This window comes from Ascidiella aspersa, chromosome 4 (assembly GCF_963924565.1).
Source record: "Ascidiella aspersa chromosome 4, kaAscAspe10.2, whole genome shotgun sequence".
Lineage (NCBI taxonomy): Eukaryota > Metazoa > Chordata > Ascidiacea > Phlebobranchia > Ascidiidae > Ascidiella > Ascidiella aspersa.
Window position 1 is genome coordinate 19,814,920 of NC_139450.1, and position 19,410 is coordinate 19,834,329.

The window sequence follows — 19,410 nt, forward strand, 5'->3', positions numbered from 1 at the left end:
TCCAGACATGCCCCCTCCAAAACTATATTTTTAGAGGCAATATTCTTAGACTATATACAACATGTGCTTATAGAAGAAAGAATGTTGCACTACATGATGCTACATATTCTGTAAAAAAAAACTGTTCTTTTGCATTTCATGGTAATTGGGAAAGCATGTAGCCATCATTGTAGAACAACGGAGACACTAGTTGACTGTTGATTGTTTGCCACTGATTGTGTCTAAAATTGGTTAATTTATTTTACTTATACTTATATGCTTTTCTCTTTATATACACCTTATAAAAGGATTCCTTTTTTTACTGCGAACAATGGTTAAAATGTTGTCACAATACAAATAGACTTCATAAGTCTGCTCATCTCCAACCCCCGCATTATAAGGATACAGCCACTGTAGCAGCACTTAATAGAGTGGTGTCATATAAATTATCGCAATTATTTAGGTGATTTGCAAACAGTGCTCTGTGGATGTTTGGCAGGTGTTTCGCCTGAGACATTTTGGTTAATAAATAAAGATTAACCTGTTTTAGAAAATGAGCTGCAGGCAGAAATAATAAACTTGCGGCTTTTAAGACAATGTACAGTCCACAGTAACACCCAAATATATATGGTGCTTAAAATGTACCAGGGAGGCTCCATTCCAGCTAATATTTAGGTGGTGTTTAGTTTCCTGTTTTGCATAGGTGAAGTGATATACTTGTGTTTTCAAAGTATTTGTGCTTAGTGAGGTTCGCTTATAGTTTCCTATAATTTGACGTTAGGGTGAAGAGAGCATTACTGAGGTTAGTTTCTACTTAAAACTTTTTTCTGGGTAGCTAGGCAAAGGCTGCCAGGGTAGGTACAATGACTGGTGTTCTTCGGACTTGGTTGTTTGTTTGTATAGATGTTGAAAAGTGTTTGTGCCAGAACTCTTCTTTGTGGGAGTCTATTCTTTTTTTTACTACACCAGCTTTGAAAAAAGAGAGTGCTTGTCTGGTGGTTGAAGATTTTGGGTTCGGCTGTAAGGCCTACTTGCAGGGCACGACACGGCACTTATAGCCAATCTTTATTTCCTTAAAATTTTGTGAATAAACAAAAGAAAAGTATTGAATAAATAATCTACTTTAGTCCCACCAGTTAAAAAAATCTGTTATGATGATCATAAATTTCTAATACTGATAGCTCAAAAACCTGTATTCAGTTTTTATCCCAAATAATGTCAATTGAAAGATAGATCTATTCCAATATCATAAACCTTAAATTAAATTGTTTTTCTTGTGTGTTAATTTTAACCAAATAATTGACAATTAAATCCTTTTTGTCATTTAGTCTCAGATGTTTGTTCTTAAACAATAGTTCACATATTAATAAAATATGTGCTTATCAAAACATTTGCCTTGCAACTAATGTAAAAGACGATAAATTGTATATACTCAGGCACATGCTTGAGAATATGTTGACCAACGCAAAAACATATGTAACTGGTCCTGCAAGCAAATTCACTGATAAAAGAATAAAATATTTGAGCAACTTTCTTGTTGAAAAACTCAATATTAGTTTTGCTCCCGCCATTTAAGGATTGAAAAGTTGAACATCTTCATACATATAACATTGGCAAAACCAGATAAAAACTGACATAAGCACATAAACAAAACTCACAAATCTTTATTATAAAAGACTATTGAGTTTAGTGTTTAAAAAAATATGCAATGGCACACCCTACTAGTTCATATTTAAACAAAGCTTTGAGGGAATTCCATGTCAAAATTTAACCAGTATATCTTGGGATTCTTTTATATTTGTCACGCTTGTTTGGTTTTTCAACTTTTTTTTTCAAGAAAGGTTTAATTTGTTATATTTTTATAGCAGTTAAGCTGTAAGGTCAAATGTCATGTAAAGGTAAAGCATTTGTGTTTTCTTAAATTAGTGAAGCTAAATTAAATTTTGCCAAGCTATCTTAGCTCCAATTTGTTTTTATTAATGCAATAATTTTATTTAAACCTGGTTTCATACTACAACATATCAAAGAAAATCATTGTTATATGAGCTCTGTAACATGGGCATCCAAAAAATGTAAAATTTAAATTAGCTGTAACTTGTATTTTACACGGATTTTATTGAAAAGTTTGCTGACCATCAGTCCTTTGGCACTGTGTATGCAGCATATTATTAACTATTTTTTTGTGCGCCTTTGATTCAGTTTGAATATTATTTCTTTGACTTGTATCCAAAGCCTCACCTGAATTGATAATTTAAAATTTGGTTTACAAATCTAAGGGTTTGGTATATTAGTTTAAACATTGTTGGTTACAAGTTTTTACTGTTGTATTGTTACCACAGCTGACATGGATGGAGCAGCAGCTTCTTTACAACTTTGTCTTAACCAAGATTCAACTTTTGGTGATGCCCATTTGTTAATGGCGCAGATCCACCAGAACAGAGGAAATCATTCAGCTACCACACAATACTTGGAGACAGCACTAAGCTTTAATTTTGAGGTACAATATATATTGCTTTGATTAATGAAAGTCAAATAATAAGACTTTACGTTACAACGTCTTAGAAGTAAACATTTTATGTTTTGATAACTTACACACACGTATTTGTATTTTAACTATTTTAAACTTGTTTCAGAATATTTGATACTGTTTTTTAGATACGTGACCACCCGCTTTATCACCTAATTAAAGCACAGGCTTTGAGAGAAACTGGAAACATTGTTGAATGCATACAAACTCTTAAGTTAGCATTGGCCCTTCCTGGTGTCAGACGTCCACAGTCATCACTCATGAAACAAAGTAAGAGAGCAAATTTCTGCAAGATGAATAAAGTGCTTTATTCATTGGTGTTTATGTACTAATTTAAAGGAAGTAGGGAAAAGTAAAATAAATATTTATTATTTTTTAATCAACAAGTTAGTACAATAAAAATAATGATATCCTTGCTAATAAATACTTAAAAACTATATTTTGTATGCTTATAATGCTTGTGAAGCTGTAGGTTAGGTGCAGAACATACAATGGGTAAGTTAGTTTTTTAACTCAAATTCATGCTTTTTAATATGACTTTGAAGACTTATTTTGTGATAAAGCTGCTTTAGCAGCAATAAACATTATTTAATATTTAGGCATTTACTCTGGCAATATGATATGTTATTGTGAATATGAAACTCCAAATACAAATATTTAAGATTTGACATAAATTAGTGCTATTACACATAATGTTGTACCATTGCTGTGTAATTATGAGGTTTAATATATTCACACCCCTAGTAGATCCCGTCTGTAAGAATGTAAAAATTGTATATCGTCAAAGACGCTCTACTTGACTACTCATGTCATACTCACATATTATAAGAAGATAATAAAACCATAAGTTGTCTAGTTAAGTGGTTCTCAACCTTTTTAGCTTATGGACCGGTAAAATTTAAAAACAAATTTTGCGGACCGGTGGATCTTCAAAAATCAAAATCAACCCAAAATGTAATTACGACAAAAGTATACAGCTTCAAAGTAAATAATTAAAACTTCAATTTAATGAGCAATTTGCTGCTGTTTTTTGTTATATCATACGCGTTATACGTGGTTATACTGAAGTTTTTCGCATACAACTGGTTGGAAAGTTTAAGACTTAAACGAATTGTAGCATACTTTTAAACAGTTTGCCACAACACTTGCAGCATTGTGACGTACAATAAAGTCCTAAGTAGACCATTAACTCAATGTTACGTCACAATACTGCAAATAACAGTGTTTCAGCTTTATTTAATATATTCACCACACTTAACCCAGTCTATAATGTATTAAATGACACCAAAAACAATAATTATGCTAAAACAAACCATTCACAGACACCGAATATCGTATTAATCACTAAAACTGCAATCACCGATCACACTCAACTCTACTACACTCTCCTGCATCCTACTGCCCACCAACAGAAATTCCATACTTCATATGAGCACAAAAAGTCCAGCTATCTCACACAATAAGTTATTGACACAAAGGCGTGCCCAGTGAACCTTTCCGGCACCCGTACTTTAGCATGTCCGCTAAGCACGACAGACTTGTCAACAAAAACAATATTACAATTTTGTGGACGGTGCCGATAATCAATGGCAAATTTGCAGACAGGCCAATAATGAATGGCGATCTTGCGGTTCAGGTATGACAGCTAACGCCCAAATTTAGACACTCGGTAATTTATAATGATATTGTCGAATCCTAAATGAAAAACATAAAAACATACAAATCGTTACATCATCATATAATACAAATATATATGTATCTATATATATAGCTCAAGATGCGAAAGCTAAACTCGTAATCTAAAACTCTATTTTTCTATTCATAAAATAACCTAATGATAATAAGAACTCTAAGATTTAGCTTATAGCGTAACATTCGGAACTGGCGAAGTTAAAAGTTGATGGCCACGCTTTTAACATGTTGCATTTTGCAATAAAGATATAAAATTGTAATATATTTGGCGGACCAAAAGGAAAGTTGGCGCAGACCGGCGGTTGAAAACCACTGGTCTAGCTTGACATTAAAAGCAATTTGTAGGCCAATTTGATGCGGCGGCACTGAGTCGTTTATCAGCGACAATATAGTAAAAGTTTCCAAAAGTTAATTTTAGACATACGGTATTGATTGTGGGCCAAACTGTCACTGGCGATTTCTGCTGAGGGAATGAAGCCTGTTTCTGAGAAAAGTAAAAAAATAACCAATAAATCCTGTTTGCATTAAATTATGTGTTCTGGCTCATTTCAGTGTTATATGTTACATTAAACAAAAAGACTGGTGAATGTCATGTTTGCAGCTTTAAATATTAATACAAAAAAATATTACTTTTATGCTTGTACATGAAAAGCCTGTCGTTCTCAAAAACAATTTTAGAAGGGCTAGATCCCAATGTTTGTGCATATATGTATATATCATTCATTTTATGCTTGCTTCAAGCCTTGGGCTATTTTTGTAAGAAAAAATTGAATGTTATTTATCTATTATTATGCAGATCGAAAGTTTGTCGCCATTAACAGTGGTGACAGATTGTCAATATTTCTTCAACTTGTTCAAGCTCATACTGCCAATGAAGAGCATGTAAGTCGATAAATCTATTGCAAAACAAAGAAAATCCTACATTAGAGAAACTATGTGTAAATTGCACAAGATTTAATAAATAAATTCCAGGGAGTACATACCCAAATTTGTACTATGTATTACTGATTTTTGGTAGAGCTGGGGAAGGATCTTTACTAATATATATTATAGTAAAACAGATACTAAGCCTCAATCTGCTGCAAGCTATCCATATGTGCAACTTAATTAAGTAATACCAACTACCCAGATTAAACAACTGCTCACACAAGTCTTAGGTAATCAATTACTTGCTCATTGCAATACCCATCACTTAGCCAACATCAATTCAGTGTCAATCAAAAGTTACTAGGCATTTACTATCATGTAATGCCACAAGCAGAGGTTCAGCTTTTTTGTATGGTGTTTAACTTCATTGCAAAACAAAAATGTTTATTTGTTGTTGATAAGGTTTTAAAGAAAAAAATGTTGTTTTGGCAACATACAGCTATTTTCATCATGTTTATTGTTGAATTGTGTAAATATGCATTACAGTTTGTTTACAAAAAACACTACCGTTTTGAATATTTTCTCTATTAACATACTTATTTAAAAAAATTATATTTTACGCTTAGTGATTGTTTTGAAACCAGCGCCTATGTAACTCAACTTTCACCCAAAATAGTAACAAAAATAAAACAGTTATATAAACACTATTATATTTAACACTAAGATAAAAACTTGAGGGCATCAAAACAAACATGCAGGCCCAACCATGTCCACCTTTTTTTTCTTTTAGAAAAATTATTGAATTTAGAAATCAATCCTAAGATAAAAGAGTATTTACAATTTAGTGTAAACCAAATGACAGGTACTTGCAACATAAAAATGATTGTACAAATACAAAAAGCAACCAGTAATTATTTCGCGCTTACAACTAACTTGTAAAATTGCTGTCATCATTATTTTTAGCACCATTTTTCTTTCAATATGAAGGCAAAAACTCAAAATATGAACTTTTTTCAGAATCCTAATAAAAGCAACTTTATTTGTTTATTACGAATAAAGATAATTTTAAACTAATCCCCTTGTAATTTGCTACCAACTTCAGCTTGTAGTTTTATTCTGCTAGTTAAGCAAGCTGGCATCTCAGTTTCACCTTCGGGGAATTTCTGATTTTTCCCTTTTTTGTCTGACAAACTTTAAATGGCTTGTGCATAAGGAAATAATATTTTTTTTAAGAAGTCGTTTATTTGTCCAAATAATGGGAAAAGCCTTGAAACCCATAAACTTTCCAAATTTTCAAATTTTAACAGCCCTAACCCAGGAATAATACTTTGCCTATCTCTACCAAAGGTGTGTAATTATCGTTGGTTAGTACATAGACAGAAGGGCAAGAACAACTGTAAACATGTAAAATTATTTCATGTCTAAATCAGTTGATTGAGTACCACTCAAAATATTACTCATTTATGTATTTATGTCGCGTTCAGTGCTTTATCTATAAGATTTTCAAGCATTACGTTGCGCTTTTAGGCCTTCCATGAATTTGCCAAGATATGTGGAAAAATGTCTGACCGTCATCAAAAATCTTTGCATCATTAGTGACGGCATAATTACTATGTTAGAAGAAATACAGTTAAAAAGTTCAAAGTGAATTTATGTTTGGCACTGATATGTGGCTTTAAAATATCTTACATAATATGTTACACCTAATAATTCTTGCCTCAATGTTTTTTACAACTTTCGTTGCCTAATTGAAAATCCTTCTTGATTTCTGTAACGCTCTTTAAAATCACTCATTGTATTTTTGATAAGTAGGTGTGTTGTTCTCAATGCAAGTTTCCTATATCGCTAATAAAGAGTATGATTATAATAGTTACTGAGTCTACTATTACCTATGATTGTTTTTGCAGCATGAGGCGGCTAAAGTAATGCAGGATGCCATGAATGCTTTTCAAGGTACTACGGAGGAGGTATGAACAAAACAGAACTAAAATAAAATAGTTTAATCCAGTTAACATGTCTTCTTGATTTTAGATACGTGTGCGAATTTCAAATGCTGAATTATCTGTTAAACGAGGTGATGTTGAACAAGCTTTGGCCATGTTGAGAGCCATCACGCCCAACCAGCCATACTATTTGCAGGTTAAACCATATACTAAATTGAAAATTTAGGGGCTAACAATTGTAGAGTTTCCAAAATTACCTAGATTTTTTTACTGCTTTGTACCTACCATGTTTGAGCACAATCTAGGCATCCTATAAATCACATAATTTCTTAGCTGCAAACTGTAAGCATCAAAAGTTTTTCATATATTTTAATTTTAAATGTTGCATATTAATAATAATACAGAGAAACACATTACACTATTGACAGATAGTCAAAGGGCCTAGCTCAAGGGTCTGCAAATATTAGGTCTTTGCCCAAATTGGTTCGCGAGACCATTATGTTTGGGTCGCAAAAGACTTAATATATTATTACACTGAATTTTATATACAACAGAGCCGTCTCACTTTAAGCGCAACTCGCATTGTTATGTGAAATATATACACTAAGCCCAGTAAAATGTCATGAGACCTTCGTTCGACCCAAGTGAGGGAAAAGAGAGCTTGCAATCCACAACTATTTTTGGAGATTACAGAAACACCAAACTGATCTGCTTAGAATCCGGGTTTACTTCCTAGTATGTGTTTTTTAAAAACTCTTTTTTACAACTTTTAGCCCGTTTTTTGTAACCAAAGCGTTGCAAGCACGTTGCACTCTATAAAATTAAAATATGCAAACTTAAACCAGATTAATACTATTTTTTTTTTTTTTTTTGTGAGTATTATTGTCTCTAATAATGTTAAAAATTTTGGTTATGCAGGTTTTTGTGATAGAAATGTAACCTAGCTTTGCGGATATATTTTTTTGTATGGTCAAGCGTTGTCCATCCTTTTAAATAAAAAGTTTTGGTAACTGAAACCAGATGCATGCAATCTAGTTGCACTTGGCACATTGAGTTGTAGGCTGTACAAAGCAGGGTTGTCTAACAATCTAGTGCTAAGAAGTCACGTTTTGGTTTAATTTTGTAACATAATGCCTTAAAATTTATATTGCCCTCTAAGAATCTTTAGATCTGCGAAAATCCTTAGATTATAAAGTTGAGCTTATAATGCGTTTCCTAAAAGGGTTTCTTATAATGCGTTTTCCTAAAGGGATGAAACGGCGAAGCATTTTTTTTTGTTTTCCTAAAAGGAGAAACGGATGAGCATTTATAGTCAGTTGCGAGAAAATCTTTATACACCTTGCCAGTAATTATTGCAGTAATCTAAGTAGCGGATGGGGGTTGAAGGGGTTATGGCGGGGAGTTGATGTGGCTGTAACCCCGGGACACATTTTGGTTGCTAAATCATATTTGTCATCTGACTAAGACATCACAAATAATAAAACTCAAGGATTCTTTTCAGTTGTGTTACCAAACCCTTTCTCTTTTAAAATGAACAAAACACAAAACACAGATTTGTCTTAATGAATAGAGACACAATAAGTTGCTATGTTTTTTTTTACAAAGTTAGTTTCCTAAAAACAAGTATTTGGGTCGCGAGACCTTGGTACTAGTAATTTTGGGATGCGCCAAAAAGTATTTGTGGACTCCTGGTCTAGCTCACACCTTTTTCGTAGCTATACTACTTAAAGAACAATATCAGACAATAGTCCACTAATACCAATATATTGGCATTTGGATGATTTTTATCATGATAATATTATATAGCATTTCTTTAAAAAAGACAAATTTCATCTTTTTTGAACTTTCAAATTTGTGTTTTACTTTTACATTGTTAGAAATTTTTTTTTTTTTTTTTTAATTACTGTGTCCAGCATCATGCAAGGTTGATGTGCAAAATAAGCGTTGTTGTGGTAAAAAAGTAGTTAAACTGAATGTAATTTTGCAAAGTTACACTGTATCTCCAGTATACATATAAAAAATTGGATCACCATTTGGTATCTGTTTTTTAACCGTAAAAAATATATTTTTCGGTTTCCGGGCAAAAGTAATATCTATCAATCTCTAACTTGTACCAATATGGTAACATATCCAACTGAACAATGAGTGACCTGTGCTAGTAGGCTGACACCTGTACCAGTACATTTTAATTCTATCAAGATACGCCCCACTGTGCAATTATTCTTGTATGTAATCACCATGATTCATATTATACAAAGTAAATGCATTTTGAGCATTACAGCTGAAATGTACCAGGGAAGGTTAGGAGCAGAACCAGTTTGGGTTTTTTACATCTATGAATCCATCTAATACTTCACAATAAATCATATTTGGTTTGGAAAACAAAAATAAAATTATGTCTCTACGTCGAAACAATTTAAAGAGGCAGAAAAAGGATTTGTTCATACAAAGCAGACATTTGTAAGTAGAAGAACAAAATGCCAACATTATGAATAATAAGTCTAGTCTTGCGGTTTATCATAAACTGTTTCTAGCAAATTGGTTAGACTTTACCAGTACTATGTAATATTTCCATTTATATATCCTTCAACTGCATTTACATAACTTAATTTTAAAATTGACCTTTTTAGTATTGTTTTGCCTTAACTCAAATAACTGCTTTAACTCAGGTTTGCCATAAGGAACACACTTACTTTTTTTATAGTTATATTAAGGTTATAGACAAATCAAATGAGGTTATTTATGTGACAGTTTCACTTCACAGTAGAAATACAAGACTGCATACCATCTCCAATAAATAAGAAAATATAAGAAAGTTTCATACAAGAAGATTCCAAAAGTGTGTACACCTGAGAACATGGTTTAAGTCATCGTGTTCGGCAAAAATAAACAAAATTCTTCATAAGAGTTATAGACAGGTCTGCTAATCGCCTGATAAAGTTGTGCTTAGCAGGCTAATTTAGGAGTTTACTTTACTTAAAATTTCCAAGAGTCATGTGGATGTTGCAAAACCAAACACAATAAAATGTGAAACAGCACATAAATAACAGTATTTTATATATAAAAACACAATAATAAAATAAACTGAAATCTTAAAAACTAAAAGAAAAAATTTAAAACATTATTAATAAGCTTGTTTAGATTGTCTCAGTTGAAACTAAACACATCTCAACATATTAAGATAAAGTGCTGCACATAGACTCTTGTTACTATTCTGTTGGTTTTTACCAATTACTATCTATTGGTTAACCATATACCAATTTTAACTGAGCCACATAAGATCAGAACCAAGTAATGACTACAGTTTATGTAGCCGTAATAATGATAAAAATGGTGTCAAAATGTACAGTAGCAGTGCTTGCGTAAAAGTTTTATCTTCGGGAAGTCCTAACCTTTTAAGCCACGGGTTGGCAACCTTTTTCTTGTCGCGGGTCAAAACCAAACCCAGCAACGCCTATGCGGGCCGCACGCAATGAGAAAATGTGTTATTAAAATGTTAGAACAACATTGTGAATCAGACGGGCCTTGGATCTTTTTTGGCACTTCAAAAGTGCCTAATTACATTGAAGGTGGCAGTAAAGTGTTGAAAAAAAAATATGTTAAAAATAGCGCTTGTTTGGTTTTCATTCGAGTCCACATGTCGTCATCCATCATACTACTAATGAAAAGTGTAATAAAAGTACTACTGTACGGAGCGCCTACCCTAGTTAAGAACAAATTTTTTCCACATATATCTTAAGCAAACTAATTAGAACACTTTTTTTTTTCTTGTAGCCTACATAGCTCGAATAAAACTAATTTGGGCACTTTTTTGGTAGTACGTAGCTCAGATAAAACTAATTTGGGCACTTTTTGTTCTGTACGTAGCTCAGATAAAACTAATTTGAGCACTTTTTTGTTCCGTACGTAGCTCGAATAAAACTAATTTGGGCACTTTTTTGGTTGTACGTAGCTCGGATAAAACTAATTTGGGCACTTTTTTTGTTGTACGTAGCTCGCATAAAACTAATTTGGGAACTTTTTTAGTAGTACGTAGCTCGGATAAAACTAATTTGGGCACTTTATTGTTCCGTACGTAGCTCGAATAAAACTAATTTGGGCACTTTTTTGGTCGTACGTAGCTCGAATAAAAACTACTTTGGGAACTTTTATAGTCATACGTAGCTCGGATAAAACTAATTTGGGCACTTTTTTCGTTGTACGTAGCTCGAATAAAACTAATTTTGTCACTTTTTGGTCGCCGTAGCTCAAATAAAACTATTTTGGGCACTTTTTGTTCCATACGTAGCTCGGATAAAACTAATTTGGGCACTTTTTGTTGTTGTACGTAGCTCGAATAAAACTAATTTAGGCACTTTTTGGTCGCCGTAGCTCAAATAAAACTATTTTGGGCACTTTTTGTTCCATACATACCTCGAATAAATCTAATTTGGGCACTTTTTGTTCCGTACGTAGCTCGGATAAAACTAATTTGGGCACTTTTTGGTCGCCGTAGCTCAAATAAAACTATTTTGGGCACTTTTTGTTCCATACATACCTCGAATAAATCTAATTTGGGCACTTTTTGTTCCGTACGTAGCTCGGATAAAACTAATTTGGGCACTTTTTGTTGTTGTACGTAGCTCGAATAAAACTAATTTAGGCACTTTTTGGTCGCCGTAGCTCAAATAAAACTATTTTGGGCACTTTTTGTTCCATACATACCTCGAATAAATCTAATTTGGGCACTTTTTGTTCCGTACGTAGCTCGGATAAAACTAATTTGGGCACTTTTTGGTTGTACGTAGCTCAAATAAAACTATTTTGGGCACTTTTTGTTCCGTACGTAGCTCGAATAAAACTAATTCGGGCACTTTTTTGTACGTACGTAGCTTGTATAAAACTAATTTGGGCATTTTTATCGTTGTACGTAGCTCAAATAAAACTAATTTGGGCACTTTTTTGGTCGTACGTAGCTCGGATAAAACTAATTTGTGCACTTTTTTGTACGTACGTAGCTCGAATAAAACTAATTTGGGCACTTTTTTCGTTGTACGTAGCTCGAATAAAAACTACTTTGGGAACTTTTATAGTCATACGTAGCTCGGATAAAACTAATTTGGGCACTTTTTTCGTTGTACGTAGCTCGAATAAAACTAATTTTGTCACTTTTTGGTCGCCGTAGCTCAAATAAAACTATTTTGGGCACTTTTTGGTTGTACGTAGCTCAAATAAAACTATTTTGGGCACTTTTTGTTCCGTACGTAGCTCGAATAAAACTAATTCGGGCACTTTTTTGTATGTACGTAGCTCGTATAAAACTAATTTGGGCATTTTTATCGTTGTACGTAGCTCAAATAAAACTAATTTGGGCACTTTTTGGTTGTACGTAGCTCAAATAAAACTATTTTGGGCACTTTTTGTTCTGTACGTAGCTCCAATAAACCTAATTCGGGCACTTTTTTGTACGTACGTAGCTTAAATAAAACCAATTTGGGCACTTTTTTAGTTTTACGTAGCTCGAATAAAACTAATTTGGGCACTTTTTTGTACGTACGTAGCTTAAATAAAACCAATTTGGGCACTTTTTTAGTCGTATGTAGCTCAAATAAAAGCATTCGGGCACTTATAGTCCGTACGTAGCTCAAATAAAACTAATTTGGTCACTTTTTTAGTCTTACGTAGCTCGAATAAAACTAATTTGGGCACTTTTTTGTATGTACGTAGCTTAAATAAAACCAATTTGGGCACTTTTTTAGTCGTATGTAGCTCAAATAAAAGAATTTGGGCACTTATTGTCCGTACGTAGCCGAATAAAACTAATTTGGGCACTTTTTGGTTGTACGTAGTTCAAATAAAACTATTTTGGGCACTTTTTGTTCCATACGTAGCTCAAATAAAACTAATTTGGGCACTTTTTGTTGCGTACGTAGCTCGGATTAAACTAATTTGGGCACTTTTTTGTCGTACGTAGCTCAAATAAAACTTTTTTGGGCACTTTTTGTTCCGTACGTAGCTCGAATAAAACTAATTCGGGCACTTTTTTGTACGTACGTAGCTTAAATAAAACCAATTTGGGCACTTTTTTAGTCTTACGTAGCTCGAATAAAACTAATTTGGGCACTTTTTTGTACGTACGTAGCTTAAATAAAACCAATTTGGGCACTTTTTTAGTCGTATGTAGCTCAACTAAAAGCATTCGGGCACTTATAGTCCGTACATAGCTCAAATAAAACTAATTTGGTCACTTTTTTAGTCTTACGTAGCTCGAATAAAACTAATTTGGGCACTTTTTTGTACGTACGTAGCTTAAATAAAACCAATTTGGGCACTTTTTAGTCGTATGTAGCTCAAATAAAAGAATTTGGGCACTTATTGTCCGTACGTAGCCGAATAAAACTAATTTGGGCACTTTTTGGTCGTACGTAGCTCGAATAAAACTAATTTAGGCACTTTTTTGGTCTTACGTAGCTTGAATAAAATAAATTTGGTCACTTTTTTGTCGGTACGTAGCTCAGATAAAACTAATTTGGGCACTTTTTGTTCCGTACGTAGCTCGGATAAAACTAATTTTGGCACTTTTTTTTTTAACTTTCAATGGGGTACATAAGGTATTATATGTACTAATCTTTGCAAAATAGTGATAATCTGGGCTTCAGGAGACGACTGGAGGTCGAATTGAATTAAAAAAAAAGCTTTTAATTTTTTTTTTTTGCTTGCGCACTTCCGTAAAAAAAGTGTGCAAGTGCCCAATATTTTGCACAAAATCGCAAAAAAATGTGCTTATCGGGAACACTGTTTACAACCAAAATAAGTGTTATTACAAGATGAGAGGCTCATAGTGGGGTCTTAATGCTTTACTACCAAGAACACATCGGTGAAGGCTATAGAAAAATCACTTGCTATAGAAATCATGACTAAACTATATCTTGAAACCCAAATTGCCACATGCTTTGCTTTATATTTTGGAAAAAAGCTGCTAATCTTAATAGTTTATTAGTGCTCGGCCCATTTTATTTATATTTACCACTTTTTACTGCTGCTTTAAGCTATTTTTACTCGGCACAATCTGACACAGTTGATGAAGATCCAAGTTGTGCACAGGGTGTGGACATCAGGCCATGGCCCCAAAACTATGTTTTAACGCTTCACAAAGCATCTTCTTTTATCTACTTTTGTTAAATCCTGTTTTGCACTTCTTACATAAATTTCTGTGCTATTGAATGTTTTCTGTCGGCCTTATTAAATTGCAATTACAATTTTTTCCAACTTCATCTTTTATATGTGATAACATTATAGTGCCAGGAAGGCTTTTGCCGTTTTCTTGAATCTATCATTTTTTGCAATAAGACAGTGGTTCTGAACCTGTTGGTCGGAAGAGGTGGTCTGTGGGGTCGCTGTTTGCTATTTGCTAAACGCATAATTGACAAAAAACAATATAAATAAAAATTAGCAGTACAAAGAGTAAGAGCAAGCGCTTGTTTCAATTTTGCAAATTTCATTTGTTTTATTAAACCAGTCATGTTTATTACGTCACCATTGCAGTTGAATTCAATCAATGCCATAGCTCCAGTCTAATAGTTTTGTCTAATATAAATGGTTATATACAACCCGTTTTACATCACTTTGAAACTTTATGTATGACTAACAACATTTATACAAAATTGAATTTTCCTTTACCAACATTTTTTTTTTTAAATGTGAACATTTTTCTGAATTGTATATGATGGTATTATGGTATATGTGTAATACACAAAAAATGGAGGGTTGCATGGGTTTTCCAAAACTGAAAAGGGGGCCGCGTAAACAAAAAGGTTGAGAACCAATACAAAAAGGCCACAGCATTATGTGTAACTCCTTTTTAAAAAGACAAATGCTATGTGTAATATTTGGCAATTCATGCAAATTTTTATAGTTTTTTATGCAGCCGTACAGTTGTGGAATCAATGGCTTCACAACATGTTTGTAAGTCCAATATGTAATAACTTCCAAATAAATGCTTAGCCAAAAAGTTTTGAGAATTTAGCATTAGTATATTAATGTTGTGTAGCTGATATGGAATCAACAAAAACTGAATCTATTTTTGTACGTTACTTATTTAATTCCTAAGGGGATGCAAGGCTCAGGACAATTACAAAAAGGAGGCACAATACAAAACAAGTTAAGAACCACTGATCTAGAGGCTTACCAATGCAACTAACATTTAAAGTGATCAAATTTTAGGTCTCTAATAATAAAAATAACATGTATATGTTTTTTAAATGTCTTTGAAAAATATTTCATAAAAATGTGTGGCAACTTTTAAATATGTTTAACAGGCAAAAGAAAAAATGGCAGATATATACTTGCACCAGCGCAAGGACAAAAAACTCTATGCCAGCTGCTATAGGTAAGTGCATATGTTTTGTTTTAGTTTGTATCCATATTTCACAGTAAATCAGAAATTACTGTATCAGTTGTTTGAGAAACCCTAGTTTGTAAATAAATTGAATTTAAAAACATTACAATTTCCTTTTACATAGTATACATAGCCTTTTCTAAACAGTTAATATGAAAACAGTGGCTGTTTGCTAGTTCACAGGAATTGTAAAGCATAGCTACATAAAACACTGAAAACTAAACACAATAAAAACAACAGAGTTTACCAATTTGTTTTTAGTGAGTGAATACCATGAAACACAATAAAATGTTACAATTTTGCCAATAATTTTTTCAAATACAGTCTCCTAATTGTTTTTAGCTTATATTTAGTTTTTTTTTTCTAGCACTGTTATAGCCTATTACAGGGGTGTGCAACCTTTTATACAGCCGGGCCAAATATGTGAATTCAGATTAGACCACGGGCCACTTGGATATATCTCGTTGACTACCTGTCAGTGACTACCACGAAAAGAAAACAGTTTCGTTTTTAGTTTATTAAGATTCAACGGAAAAGCTTTAAAATCACTTTAACAAGAGTTTTGAATGGCTTGCTTTCCCAACCACAAACATCCCTATCCAGGTTCACTTGAATTTAAGTGCTGGCAACCCGAGGTCTATTCTCCAGGTTTACTTTAGTTTTCTGAGCGATGAGGGGATTTCATGAACCCCAGTATAGAAAAAAATTGTTCACACACGTACGTTGAACCGAACAATGCAATCCTTGAAGTAACACATTTTCTCAGCGGTGGAAACTTATTTAGATCGAGATGATTGATGTCAAAAAACTACTTTTTAGCTGCTTAGAGAGAAATTTGTTTCTTTTTTTACAACTCAAATGAACATTGAAATTGATTGAAAAACAATTACTTTTCAAATGAGTTAAAACGATCAAGCTGCCATTCTTCATTATGCTTTATATTTCTATATGGACCACAATATTAAAATCATTTGAAGAACAAAAAAATTTGCAGCGCTCAGGGCAATCCATACATTCAACTTTCACACAACTCGTACACTTTCCGCAACAGCACCCCAAACCCATTTTTGTAGTTTTATCTTGTTAACAGGCCACACTACTTTGGAATTACTTTCGTTTTTTGCTTCCGTCAACCAAGGAATTTTGCTATAAAGTTTGACTCAAAATTATAAACTATAATAATTAACTGTTAACAGCTACTGCAGCGATAATTCCATGGTTGTTTTGAAACAGTGGAACTACAAAAGGATATCGTTTAAGGCGATTTTATTCGTGGAGCAATTATAATTTGCTTTACGGTTAAAATGACTGTTGGCGGTAATTTTAGGAAAATCGCTTCCCACCTCATACTGTGGTTATTTTAATGAACCAAAAATGTACATGCTATATAAGGTGACCTAGAGTTAGGAATTGTCAGGAAGTTTCAATATTTTAACAGTTATCTAAAACAGTTTCGTGATGCGGGGCCAAAAATCAAAGCACTCCGCGGGTCACATATTTTGGTTCCGCGGGCCGCAGGTTGCACGCCCCTGGCCTATTATATTATATAGAGGCCAGCATGTTATATGATTAAATCTTACTTTTGCAATAATGGCTTTTAAACACAGTTTGCAAAATTTATTGTACAGATTGACTATGAGTGAGTTAAGATGTCAATCAAAATACATATGTAATTATTGCTTCAAGAGCGAAAATTTAGTTGACAAAAGCAATTATGAAATTAGCAAGTTAAAGCTCTCGGAGTTCACTCAATAGTAGTGGCCAAGCTGTCTTTGTTTTGTGTTGTACTTAAATAAACAAACCTCATCTTCTTACTCAGGGATTTATTGGAAAAGCAACCTACACAGCATTCATCCCTTCTACTTGGTGATGCATATATGAAAATACAAGAGGTAGGTACTAAATACCATAAGTTGTTTGCTAAGTCTGTCACAACAAAGGCTTGTTTACACTACAGGAATGTGTCAAAAATAGTTGCTTGAAAAAAAAAATAGTTGCTTGACATTTTCACAGTCTTCTTTCATTTGGGTTTTTTAAGCTAGACAACAAGATGGATGTTTAGCATTATGGAGTTAAACTGCTGTTATGCAACAGATGTTTGGCCTGCCTGGCCTGGAGAGGTTGCTCGTTTTAATGTGTATATATAAAAGCTTTACAATTAACAACATATTCAATCATCCATCGCTGTTTTGTTGAATGTGGCATTGTGTAACTCATTCTTTTTCACAGCCAGAAAAAGCGATTGCAGTTTATGAGCAAGCTTTTCGAAATAATCCGAAGGATGGAACGTTGGCAAGCAAAATTGGACAGGCTTTAATAAAAACCCACGATTTTAAAAAAGTTTGTATATTTATATTACTATACTAGCATCTATATTGTATTTAATAATATGTTCGTTAGGCAATTGCTTACTATGAATCTGCTTTAAAAAGTGATGGAGACAACAAACTCCATCTGGAGCTGGCAGAATTTCTAATCAAGACAAAAAGCTTTGGCAAAGCCAAGAGAGTCCTTCAGCAGGTAAATAAGTTCCTGATGGTTAATATATGCACTGCATTTATTCACCGCCAGGCTCACCACTAACATACTATATGTTACATTTATACCCTTCTTCTTTGACATTAACCTTGTCATTGCCAACAAGATATACATAAGACAATTATAATATTTTTGTGATTGTTTATAGTTATAAAAGTAGTTTTAATTTAAAACTGTTTTTGCCGTATTATATTCTTATTGTTAATTTTTAATTAATGTACTAATAAAATTTATTCAACTCTTTAAGGTGGTTTGCTGCTTTTATTTAAGTGGTGTTGCTGATTTTTAAGTCAAAGTAAAAATGATCTGTATTCAAGTTTCTTAACATGTTTGTAACTGCTTAGTCTTCATATAGAAAACAACTTCTGTTGCTAGTAGAGTACTTTTGACTTAAAGACTTAAAAATAGCTGTATTTTCAAACATTATATATTCATGCAAGAAGAAATGTTAGGTTTGAAGATATTGTGTCAATGTGGCATCAGCTTATAGTCACAAGAGTAATTTGTTTCAGGGGCGTATCCAGAAATCCTAAAAGTGGGGGTTCCGAATTTTTAACTTAAGGAATTCCCCGTTTTTCCGTCTGACGTTAGTGACGTCATAAAATAGCGATCGTAATGACGTCATAAGTATAAAAAAACCATCAGAAACAGCCAATTAACGTCCAGCAAAAGCGAACCTTTAGACCAGGGGCGGGCAGCATACGGCCCGCGGACCAGGTCCGGCCCGCAGACAGTTTCTGGTGTTACATGATAATGTGGCCCGCGGCCACATTCTGCCACAATCCCCCATTACTTGCTTACTACGTCAATTTATAAAGATTGTTAGTTATTCTTTGGCTCTTTGTTTTCTTTTTGTTTTTATATTCTTTGTTTTGGGTTGAAATTATATGTAGAATTTACAAAGATAGTTTCCCATGGATTTGCCCAGAAACGTAAGTTTGAGAAGGAGTGTCGCGAATTTAACAAGGATTGAATGCCCTACTACTTTTTTACTCAAATCGGCAAAAATCTGTATTTTTTTTTTGAATAACAAAATCCGAATGGTGAAAAACAAATGATTCCGGTTGCACATCAATGATAATAAAGAATGTTTGGATGTTAAGAGATAAATATAATTCGCTAATAAAAGCATCATTTGACCTAAAAATAGAAATTTTGACCTACTTAAATATATTGATTATTTTAAACAACAGCATTAGTGTCTTGGCGTCGTCAACGACTCGTTTTTGATGTTTAACTGACTATCGGTCGAGCAAAACTCAGCTATTTTTTCGGGTTTATGCAAAATTTTTGAAATCCTTAGTTCATATTTTTGTCATTTCAAAAAGTCAAATAACTATAAATTGCCGAAGAAAACAAAGACGCTGGTTATTTTAGAAAATGTTGTCAAGAGAAAAAAGACGGCAAATACTGTTCAATACATTTGTCCAAATCAGAAATAAACAACTGTATAATGCAAAAACGAAGCTGAGCCTAATGCGATAAAC

The 19,410-nt window shown here is 33.2% G+C and overlaps 1 protein-coding gene across 1 annotated transcript in view; it reads left to right on the forward strand.

Annotated features, from left to right (window-relative positions):
• LOC146148591 (tetratricopeptide repeat protein 21B-like) overlaps positions 1-19,410 on the forward strand; it is a 57,842-nt gene that overhangs the window by 20,077 nt on the left and 18,355 nt on the right. The window contains exons 12-20 of the mRNA XM_083388465.1: positions 2,319-2,476; positions 2,635-2,776; positions 4,995-5,080; positions 6,973-7,032; positions 7,097-7,204; positions 15,306-15,376; positions 17,205-17,277; positions 17,615-17,725; positions 17,786-17,905. Of these exons, the coding sequence (XP_083244591.1) occupies positions 2,319-2,476; positions 2,635-2,776; positions 4,995-5,080; positions 6,973-7,032; positions 7,097-7,204; positions 15,306-15,376; positions 17,205-17,277; positions 17,615-17,725; positions 17,786-17,905 (929 nt within the window). The remainder of the gene's footprint in view (positions 1-2,318; positions 2,477-2,634; positions 2,777-4,994; positions 5,081-6,972; positions 7,033-7,096; positions 7,205-15,305; positions 15,377-17,204; positions 17,278-17,614; positions 17,726-17,785; positions 17,906-19,410) is intronic.